The 11879-nt window shown below is 44.2% G+C and overlaps 1 protein-coding gene across 1 annotated transcript; it reads left to right on the forward strand.

Moving 5' to 3' along the window:
- Positions 1-265: 265 nt before the first annotated feature.
- Positions 266-11571, forward strand: LOC135546326 (major facilitator superfamily domain-containing protein 1-like). The gene is made up of 16 exons (XM_064974662.1): positions 266-466; positions 699-751; positions 1231-1343; positions 1949-1991; positions 2451-2518; positions 2615-2723; positions 2841-2943; positions 5272-5370; positions 5891-6002; positions 6752-6808; positions 7165-7321; positions 7653-7750; positions 7939-8051; positions 8127-8174; positions 8353-8413; positions 9366-11571. The coding sequence occupies exons 1-16, from the start codon at positions 304-306 to the stop codon at positions 9367-9369; spliced, it is 1401 nt and encodes a 466-aa protein (XP_064830734.1). The 5' UTR covers positions 266-303; the 3' UTR covers positions 9370-11571.
- Positions 11572-11879: the final 308 nt, after the last annotated feature.

Consider the following 11879-nt stretch of genomic DNA (forward strand, 5'->3'; position numbering starts at 1 on the left):
AGAAATGTGTGGAGTGGTTGAAAAACGTCTTCATCGGAATAAAAATATATATTGTCAAATTAATTAATTTCATTGAATTATCTAATATATGAATGACCCGCCTTAGCAATCACCATCGTATTGAATATTCTAAAGTAGAATATATAAAGATCAGCGTTTTGCTCCTTTATGGTCAATCGCTTGTTGCTGAACTCTTTTGCTCTCCTTTGACTGCTGCGCTCAGCGGAGACGAGTCACGTGTATGTCATATGACTGTCTGCGCCGTATTATCATTTTTCCTTCCTTTCCAAAACACAGACGAAGATGGCGGAAGAGCGACAGAACCTTTTGGACGATGAAGGGGATATCTCGTCTTCAGGTCCCAGAAATGAAAGCGGACCGGTTAGACCGATGTCCGCGCTCTGTGACCCGAGGCGGCTGCCTCACCGCATTTTCGTCCTGCTTTTTATGTGCTTTCTGGGATTCGGTGAGCAGGGCGGTTCTAACGAAATTCCAACCAAATTCTTTGGAGAGAGTTCATGCTTTATTCAGCTAACTGACTATCAGACTAATTGCTTTTGGATATCAGACTTTGATTATCTTTCACAATGATGTAGCCTTCTATGACTGTATCAATCAAATACGAGCTGGTTTAGAATGTACAGTATCAGCACTTTGATGTATCAATTCTACCCACTGACAGCGTTACTTTGTTTCAGGAAGTTACTTCTGTTATGATAACCCCGCTGCTTTGCAGACTCAAGTCATACAGGTGAGGAAGGAGGACTGAAGTGTCCGTCTTGTCACATCATGTCACTCTGTCGTCATTGTAGCCTAGCCTGCTGTATGCCAGAGCCTTCCTCCGATGCTTCAGTATGGGAAATAACTATAGTTATTGTAGTTATTCTAACTCTATGGACACATTCGAGTTATATGGATGTCTGACTCTTCATGACACCATGATGTTGTAAGCCAGCTGATATGTGAAACAAAGCAGTGTGTCACAAGGAAATGGCCCATTTAGAACTAGCACAGCCTCCTTTCTCTCTTATCATCGTGCTCAAAGGGTTTCTAAAACTGTAAACAACAGACGAATATCAGGTCATACCAGTTAGGGTATGGTTGGTCCATGCACTCTCAGTTCATATTGGTGTTTTTTCTTTGTCTTTGTTTTGCTTTCTTAAAGAGACCTTTCTAGTAATTTGGGCTACCAATGCACTGACATTCTCTGTCCTCTCTGGTCTGCACCAGGACATGAAGCTCAACACGTCCATGTTCATGCAGCTCTATGCCTGGTACTCCTGGCCCAACGTGGTGCTCTGTTTCCTGGGGGGCTTCCTGCTCGACAGGGTCTTTGGCATCAGGTAGGACCACAGGTTACTAGTTAAACACTACTGTACTGACACCTGTTCCCTACATGATGGAATACTTGGTTATCGCCATCCAAGGATAACGGTCTTGTACTGGCGCGGACATGGTATTTAAACTCTTGCGTCCAGTGACTACCTGGTTACAGTCACATAACACATGCATAGTGCTGTGCTTCTCAGAGCAGGAACTGTATGTGTACAATACATAAGTTGAGATTTATACCCTAGGATCCTTTTTACATCACATTTGTATAATATGTTTTCGGATTCTGTAAACCCTGGTGTGTGGATGCTGGTTGTAGGTGTGTTTCTCCCCACACTCCTCCATGGCCAATCCAGCCTGTGTACCTACTGTAATATGGGTAGTGTTTGTCTGCCAGTGTGTTGGTAGGAATTCCCTAGTCTCACCATGAACCTCTGACAACAAAAGATGCAGGGGTAATTGTGTATGGAGGATTAATCTGAATCCACAATGAACTAGGGCTGTCATCTCCAGCAACACAAGGAGAGATAACATTGTGACGAACATGTTTATATTCACTTCAAATGATCCCCATGTAAACATAGTTTCTGTCACTGTGCTTCTCCTCTTCTGGTAGGCTAGGAACGATAATATTCGCCCTGTTTGTCTGCGTTGGACAGGTAGGTGCCCACCACATGATGGGGATGTGTTTGAGAGCTGCTCTTTTACAAAATGTGTAGTACAAATTCAATTGATCTATTTCCAGTGGTAATCTAGAGTGAATTGAAAAATTATTCAGACTCCTTTTAATTTTTCTACATTTTGTTATGTTACAAATTTATTCTAAAATGGATGATAGTTTTTTTCCCTCCATTAATCTACACACAATACCCCATGGTTTTTACTTGTACTTCACTACATTCCCAGAGAAAATATGTACTTTTTACTCCCATACATTTTCACTGACACCCAAAAGTATTTGTTTACATTTTAAATGCGCAGGCAGGACCGCAATATGGTCCAATTCACTCACCTATCTGGGTGACCTTTACTGAGCCATTTTCTATTTAGTTATCTTTACTTTTATTAAAGTATGACTGACTGTTGAGTACTTTTTCCACCACTGTGTATTTCCACAGGTTATAGTTGCTGTTGGGGCACTTCTAGATCTATTCTGGTTAATGGAGATTGGACGCTTTGTGTTTGGGTAAGATGTATTTCAGTCTATTTTGTCACTGAGCTAGTCCTTGCTACAGCTCCAAGCCACTTCTCTCCCCTAACTAAGTGCTCTCTCTCTGGGTAGGATTGGAGGTGAGTCTCTGGCTGTGGCCCAGAACACCTATGCAGTGAACTGGTTCAAAGGGAAGGAACTCAACTTGGTGTTTGGTCTTCAGCTCAGCATGGCCAGGCTGGTAAGAACATGCTCGAAGTGAAATATAACGCAGTATATAGATAGATACAGAAGCACATACTTAAGGCTTTATATATGTGGCTGATCAGGGAGTGTTGGGTTGTCTCCTCTCCCTCAGGGTAGCACTGTCAACATGAACATCATGGGCTGGGTGTACAACCGTGTCGCTGACCTGGTCGGCTCGACAGGACACACCACTCTGGGAGTCTCGCTCATGATCGGTGAGTTAAGTGTATGTGTTTAGTGATGTGGGGGTCAGCTGTTAGTTCACCCGCACCCACCAGCAGTTGATAGTAGAGCGATTGCGAGTGGGTTACTATGTGAAAATCTGAGCCCCACACCTGACCCCAACCTGCAAATATCGAAAATCTCTATATTTTTGTCTTGCACACTTTATTGAACCATTGCATTTCTCTTGAGCATATTAAAAGGATTGCACTTATTGAACAGTAGCCTATTGTTTTACTGAAACAAAACAAAATGTGAAACAAATGAATGGATCTCTTGTAGGCCGACTGCACGGCTGTTTAAAAAAAAAAAATGGTTTTAATTTATTGAACAATGTTTTTTTTCTTGAGCAATTGAAAATGAAAATTCTTAGGCCTATTGAACAGTAGCCTATCATTTTACTGAAAGGAAACAATAAATGGACATCTTGTAGGCTTACCGCCTGTGTGGGCTAATATCCTATACCGGTATATGAATTCATTTAAAAAAATTGGCTTCAAAAATCAATTGGCTACAACACAAAAAAGTTTAGAAAATGAAAGTACCCACTGACTAGTTATGAGGCTATAATTGCCTACTTTTTCTTGCTTTTTTTGCAGCACTTTTAATTTAAGAAACAGAATAGTGTCCGCTGTGCCAGGTTTCATTCGGTTGCGCCTGGTTTCAATAACGTGCCCGGCAGTGCTGAAGGCGCATTCACTCCATGTGCTTGATGCTGGAATGCAGAGAATTCTCTTTGCAAGAGACCGGAGTTGAGGGAAGGTACGCTCCTGCTTCTCCCAGAAAGCAAGCAAACTTTCCTCCACACAATCCTCCAGGGAAAAGTGAGTGCTTTGTACCTCTGGATTTCATCGATCTCTTCGGCCTCTCTCATCCTCCCAGTCCGTGAAGTTAAATCTTGGTCTCTTTACGGAGTAGTTGCTTGCATTTCCAACTGTAAAGTGAATATTTAATAAGGCTATTCTCCATTCTGCAGCTTATTTTTTTTAAACTCCGACTCCTTCATTCCTCAGTGGATTGATGTTACATTTTTCTGCCCAAGTTCCTAAAAGCACTTGGCGATTGACACATTTATTTGGCAAGCATACAGTTAGGCCCTATATCTTAGCCACTAATGCCCGATTAAAAAACTCAATATAACTTATAGATGGACACCAGAATTATACATTTATGTATTTTTTAAAACATTGTTTCTCTTCATGCCACCCGCCCTTCATCCACACTGAATGAACCTAAACCCACCCGCCCCGCTGATATAACCGCAGGGACTGCGGGTTATGAGTCAACCCGTGCATCACTTGTGTGTGCTTAGTATTTTATTAGGATCCACATATAACATGACATAATACAGAACCACCTTGTGTGTGTGTGAGTGAGTTGCGTGTCCACATTTGATCAGGAAGAGAGTGAGCTACATTCCCAGGCCTGCTGTCTACATTGAGCCTCAGGTTACATCTCCAGCCCAGACAGCCCTGCCTGCAACACCATACCACTTCTATTACAAATGCTCTCTAATCTCAGCACAGAGAGGGATGGAGAAAAGAGGGGAGGGAGAGGAAAAAACCCCCCCCCCCTGTCATTTGTCTGATGAATCACGTGATGGAGGTTTCAGTTTCGTGATGCTCCGCCTCACTTCTCTTTTACTTCCTCTTTCATGGTGTGTGTCCTCACTCGCTCCACAGGAATAAGAGGAGCCCAGCAGTCTGTGTGTTCTCTCCAGCAGGACTTAACCATACAGTTCTGTAACATAAGAATGGAATAATGGAGCCCCAGTAGATATGTGCTGATGCTTTACAGAAACTATAGAGGAACATTAAGCCTGTGAGATGGGTCTAATATGTCCATATCCTACTGTTAATTCAAACCAAAGCCTACTGGATTTTGCCACATGCTCACTGAAATTTCACCTGCTTAATAGAGAATATTTATTGAACTACAAACCCCTCTACTGTAGAGGGTGGGATGTGATGTGAGTGAGGGAGTGTGATGTAGAGATCTTTGACCACCCCCAAGAAATCAAAAGCATTCTGGCAATCGCTCTCGACACAATCTAAAGTAAAACTTTTTTAGCTACTTTTTAATCTAATTACTCTGACTGTTGGTCTTAAAGGAAGCAGTCATGCCTACTGAACTAGACGGGGCTTTAAAGATCCTTGGCAGGCTCTTCTCCTGAGGACTTACCCTATTGTGCTGCTGTAGGTTCATGAGCCACACCTACCTGTTCATAGCTGATGTAATGATTTTCCTGGCTCTCCTTTATCCCCCCTCACCCTTTCTCTCTCTTGCTTGTGCTCTCTCCATCTCTCTCTCTCCTTCTCCAGCTGGGGCGACATGTATATTCTCTCTGGTCTGTGCTCTGGTGTTGGGCTACCTGGACAAGAGGGCCGAGAGGATCCTCAACAAGGAACAGGGAGCGACCGGTGAGCTAACACGGCAGTCAGTGACTGCCTCCGATGTGTGTCCCAATCAGAGCTGAACTACACAGGATAATGGCATCGACTGGGATGATGGTCATTATCTATGTGCTATGGTTATCATGTCCACTGTATTCTGACAATGTTGGTGTGAGGAGGACGGTGGTAGAGGGTAGGTTCCTTCTGTTTACCTGTCACTATTAGCCAATCTCATTTTGCCTTGATGAATTTAGTTGATTTAAGGAGCTCTCCACCTGGGAAACATCATACTCCCCATTGTGCTGCATGTAATCTTGTCAGAATTGATTATTGGGAAGTTAGTCTGTGTTTCTACAGTGCTCAGCGTTTCTCTGGGCTGGCTCCAAGCATCCCCTTGGGAAAGGAGTGTGACAGGGGCAGAGGTCACGGGTCATAGTACTACTTCCTGTGGGTTATTGCCTGGCGGTCACACTCCTTTCCCAAGGGGATGCTTTAGCCAATACTGGCTCTGTGTGTTGAACGTGTGTGTGTGTGTGTGTGTGTGTAGGGGAAGTGATCAAGCTGACGGATGTGAAGGACTTCCCCTTCCCACTGTGGCTCATCTTCATCATCTGTGTGGGCTACTATGTGGCCATCTTCCCCTTCATTGGACTGGGACAGTGAGTAGCACACGAACCATCAGTCATCATGTCTTATCAGTCAAAACCGTCACCAATATTGCCAGCTTTATCACAAGTAGTTATTTGGGCTGCAAGGTGATTGTAGATCAGGGATTATGTGTTGCCACTTGTTCATGCAGGTCCCCTCAAACGCAATGTCTATTCTCCATCATGTAAAATACCTTGAGTGAATATAACACAATGAACTCTTTTGGAATAATGTTTTGCTCCCAAGCTGATAGACCAACTGTTAGAGACCATGTAATCTAACCCCCTGAGTGGGTAGGAAAGAGAGTACTAGGGAGAGAGATATGGGGGGGATGCCTGTTGAGCAAATACATGTTATGGAATATTTTTTTTTAAATATTTTTTTTTAATACAATACTTACCTGGCTGCTGGAGCCTGTTCAATACCATGTGCTGCGGGTCACCAATGTGTGGACCAGGTGCAACTCTACTTGGTAGCTGGCTGGAAGGGATGGTGGGTGATTGGTGGGTGTGTGCGCGCGCATGTGCTTGTGTGCTAAAGCACTCTGAGGAACTGTCAATTGCTCCCAAAGGCCCTGTATAGCAGCGTAAAGAGCACATTCCTCTGTGTTGCGTTGTAATGAATGCTTATAGAACAGGAACTGGGATGTGCTTAATGTGGTGGTGGGATATGTTGCAGTGATAGTATGGACATACTCCGTACCACTCTGGTCTGGTGTGACTGACTGTTCTTCTCACCTCTGTCGGTCTTCCCCTTGCAGGGTTTTCTTCATTGAAAAGTTCAACTTCTCACCTCAAGAAGCAAGAGCAATTAACAGGTAAAACAACTCTTTACCCTAGTCTGAGATGCCGGAGTAACTAATAAGACCAGTGATTCAATTTGGACAGAGTGAGGATGTGCCACTCAACTTTTTGTGAGGAGTTCTTCAAATGAGGTTTGTTTTAGCTCTCATCTCACCTCAGACTGTGAACCGTCACAACACATTGTAACTGTCTCTGCCACCCTTCTAAACACAATCACTATCTCTCCCTCTGTGCCCCTCTCTCTCCGCCCTCTCCCTCTGTGGCCCCTCTCTCTCCGCCCTCTCCCTCTGTGTCCCCTCTCTCCGCCCTCTCCCTCTGTGTGCCCTCTCTCCGCCCTCTCCCTGTGTGCCCTCTGTGTCCCCTCTCCCAGTATTGTGTACATCATCTCAGCGCCAGCCTCTCCTGTGTTGGGCTTCATGGTGGACAGGACAGGGAGGAACGTGATCTGGGTGCTGTGTGCCGTCGTCACGACACTCATAGCCCACATGATGCTCGCCTTCACCTTCTGGAACCCCTGGATCGCCATGGTGATGACCATTCTCCATTTTATTACCGTTAGAATGGCGCAGAGTGGTTCACAGCAGAATATGACCTTGGAGACATTTAGTAGGACATTCCCTAGAAACCTAGTGTATGCAGTGATGAGCGGTGGGCCAGATATGGACGCTCAACCTTGGATCACAGGGTCCTTGAACACTTGCTTTTGTTTAGTCCTGCAAGACAATTACATCCTGCTTCCAGAGGAATGAAGTCAGATTTTAGATTTAGTTTATACATAGTAATTGAGTTATATTGTGACTGGGTAACCAGGTATAGTGAATGGTGTTGATAATGGTACTGTGTATCTGTGTCCTCCAGTCCCTGTTGGGTTTGTCCTACTCCCTGCTGGCCTGTGCCCTGTGGCCCATGGTGGCCTTCGTGGTGCCAGAGCATCAGCTGGGGACCGCCTATGGCTTGTAAGTACACCTGCTCCTACCCATCCTTTCTGTGTAACCAGAAAAGTGCTTCATACCTACAGGCGTTTGCATTCTTTCCATTATTTGTGACTGTGATGATGATGCTGTTGTTGTAGTTATTGTTGATGATGACGGTGGTAGTGATGCTGCTGTTGTTGATGATGACGCATGGCCTTCCTACCTCCCAGCATGCAGTCCATACAAAACCTGGGCCTGGCTCTGATCTCCATGGCAGCAGGATCTATTCTGGACAACAAGGGATACCTCTTCCTGGAGGTCTTCTTCACCGCCTGTGTCTGCTGTGAGTAACGTACGTGTGTGTGTGTGTGTGTGTGTGTTGAGTCAACCAATAAATGTGTGTCTCTCTCTCTCTCAGTGGCGCTGATCGCGGTAGTGATGCTGTACTTTGTTGATTATCTACGAGGTAAGAGAGCTGGGAGCGGGCCTCCTGCCCCCCGACACCATTAAACCACTCAGAATGGAAGGTGCCTAATGATATCATCACTAACTATGCTCTTTGATATTCCTCTCCCATTCTCTCTCCCACCCTTTCTCTTTCTGTCCTTCCCTCTTTTCCTCTCCCTGCCACTCTCTCTCTTCAGGAGGAGATCTGAACCTCTCAGCCTCTGCCAGGGCCAAACTCCTGAAGGACTCCAATTCAGAGTGAGTATCCATGACCTTTCACCTTTCTCCCCCCTCTCCTCCTCTCACACTCAAATCAAAAATCAAATTTATTTATATAGCCATATATGCAAATGTGTGTGTGTGACTGTTTTGACCCGGCTTCCTATCCTGAATAGTCTACACAGATACCGTCCTTTCTGCCCTGCAGAAATCAAATCAAATGTATTTATAAAGCCCTTCGTACATCAGCTGATATCTCAAAGTGCTGTACAGAAACCCAGCCTAAAACCCCAAACAGCAAGCAATGCAGGTGTAGAAGCACTTAATAGACGAGCCACTGAACGTTAGGTTCTCAACCCACTCATGAGGAAGGCAAGGACTTATTATCAATCTATTATTAAACATCCAACTGGTGCTGAACTAAAAAGAAAAGCCTGCAACTGTGATATTCTTCACTAGGGTTCCCAACCTCACCTTATCTGAATGCTCAGAGACCGTTGTAAGAGAAGCTCTACCATATATGATCCCAAGTGGGTTTAATGAAAACATTTGAGGTTTGTAGTTAACATTCTGAATTAACATGTGCATGCGTAGTATATCATTTGACCGCTCTGGATTAAGTAAAATCGATTTAGACTTTGAGCAACTCTTGCTCTAGACAATCTGCATAATGTTTTCATGCTCCTTAACCAGTTCTGGCTCTCCTAAGTCGGCATACACTGTTCCTGGGTGTGGCCCATGTGTTGTCCAACCTGCTTCTGCTCGTGTGTGTAGTGTCACTCCTCGGCCCAATTCCTCTCCAACACGTTGTCCCTTTCCCTCTGCCCTTGTTTACTTGCCCATGCAGATGTGAAAAACAGTATGAAGCTGTTTCACTTCTCAACAAGGGCAGTAGAGAAGGACTGGATTTATGGTTCTAGATGGTCTGTGTCTGGCTGTGTGCTGAGTATCCCAGACTAATGCATTGGCCCTGTCTTGTACTGTTTTCCAGGTGAGCGGTCACACAGTCCTGGGCCCTCTGTACCAGCTGGCTGCACGGACATGACCACAGCTGTCAATCACCTGCTAGGGGGCGTGTCTGCACTACTCACTTCTCCCACCTGCACACTGGCCCAGCCTTTCATTGTCACTGACCCCTCCCAGCAACACACTGACCCATCGCAACTCAGATGCTGACCCCTCTGCTCTGACATCACATACCAACGCCGCCGCCTCGTTGTCTCTCTGACTGCTCCCTCCAGTGGCTGTGTCAAGGGCTGGCTAATGACTGATTGGTGTTGTGTGCATGCTTTGGAACCTCAAACCTCACACCAATCATACTTTAATGTCAGTAGAGTGGGACACCAGAAAGCACTTTTTAAAAGGTTTATAAATGTCTAGAACAAAACTCCAGGCTGAGTGACTTACTTCACTTTATTCACCGATAATCTACGTCCAGATATGTTTTTTTGCTTAGTAAACTCACCCACAACATAAGAGGTGAAATGGTTAGATTTCTTCATCTTTTAAGCATCTCTCTCTAAAACCAGGATGTTAAAGTACCTCGATTGTCTATCAATGTTATGTATGTTTTTAAAAAGGAATATTGCTCAGAAAAGTATTTTACATTTTCACTTCCAAGTTGTTGATTATCAAAACAAACAGTTGGTGTGCTTAACTTCTATACGCCCATACATGTATAATCATCATGAAGAAAATGTCATCAAATTGGGAACACAAAGCCAACCAACCAATCTCCTTTTGTATAGCGTGTGGTCATTCTGAACAGTAATCATATACGCATGATCTAGTTTGACAGGATTTCCGAATCGGCATTGGGTTTAGTTCTTTATAGCGCTGTTCCTTCATTAATTCCTTTCTTTGCTCTTGGCTGGTCATAGAGGCTCGTAAAACGTCACACCGTCAAGGCTTTATCACTTGTCAAAGTGATAAAGGAAATTTAAAGGGAAACATTTTATATTTCAATTCACCCAATGTACAAAAAGAACACCACAAATTTTGAAAGCAGCAGTTTTACATTGACCTTTGAGAAAATGACCTGGCTTATGTGTATGAAGGAGGACTTTTTAACAATACTATAACATTGGCAATTGGGTGGAAACCCTCTGCTGTACAACTGACTGAAAGGATAAATACTTTGTTTTGTTGATGTTTATTGATCAATCTCAGGAAATTGCCAAGAGATGTTTTCATATGTTGAAAACCACTAAATCAAATGATCATTCTAATGACAAAATCACTTTTGATAGTTTTTCTATTGTAATTAAGGATCGCTTCAGTCTTTAATCCTGAGTCCGTTTTCTGCAGGACAACCTGAGCTTGAACCAAGTGGCCTGTCGTAGCATAGTATCAGGTCACATTATTGTGGTAGAGGAAGCCTATCCATATACCATTGAAGTTGTGATGGCTGTTTGTTTGTCTTAGCTGCAGAATAGTCTCTGTGTAAATTTCACTAAGAGTGCTGTCTGTTTTTGAGTTGAACTAACAAATGTCTAACAGCTCTAAATAACATGTTCTATGGGTACTACTGCCTAGAACACGGGGCTCCAACCCTGTTCCTGGAGAACAACGCTCCTGTAGGTTTTCACTCCAACCCCAGCTCTAAATAACATGTTCTATGGGTACTACTGCCTAGAGCACGGGGCTCCAATCCTGCTCCTGGAGAACAACGCTCCTGTAGGTTTTCACTCCAACCCCAGCTCTAAATAACATGTTCTATGGGTACTACTGCCTAGAGCACGGGGCTCCAATCCTGCTCCTGGAGAACAACCCTCCTGTAGGTTTTCACTCCAACCCCAGTTGTAACTAACCTGGTTCAGCTTATCAACCAGCTAATCGTTAGAATCGGCTGTGCTGTATTAGGGTTGGAGTGAACCTACAGGACGGTAGTGCTTCAGGAACAGGGTTAGCGCCCCCTGGCCTCGAGTTACCATGTGTAGTCTTACATTTCATAATATACTTGTTGTAATTTTAAATCGCCACAGTTAGAATATTACACGTTTAATGACAATTTGGTTAAAAAAAATAACTAAAACAAGCGGATGTTCTTGTTACATAGCTCATGTTCACTGTGGTTGTTAAATAACATCAGGCCATTGTGTCCTTGCCAGATCTGATTGTCATTCTGTCGGATCAAATTGACTTTTATATACAACAGTATTGTCTCAGGACGGCAAATAAAAGTTTGTAAAAACAGACCCATTTGATTTATTTTCACCATGATGATGATTATTCCACTCCCCCTGTTGTCAATGTAGGGTTGAGAGGAGTCAGAGGGTCAGTCAGCAGACTGAGGAGAAACTGGCCAAACTCAGGCCCATGTCTGCTTTTGGCCTGCTCAACCCCCCCCCCACACACACACTTTACACACATAGATGCTAAATTCCCTTCTCCTTCCTCCAGATCCCAGATCAGTACTGTACCCACCTGTCCTCACTGGCAGGAGTGTACTGAAGTAATGCGGCCTACTCTGCACTTAACCCCCTCGACATCTAAACCCAGCCTG

This window comes from Oncorhynchus masou, chromosome 9, assembly GCF_036934945.1.
Source record: "Oncorhynchus masou masou isolate Uvic2021 chromosome 9, UVic_Omas_1.1, whole genome shotgun sequence".
Lineage (NCBI taxonomy): Eukaryota > Metazoa > Chordata > Actinopteri > Salmoniformes > Salmonidae > Oncorhynchus > Oncorhynchus masou.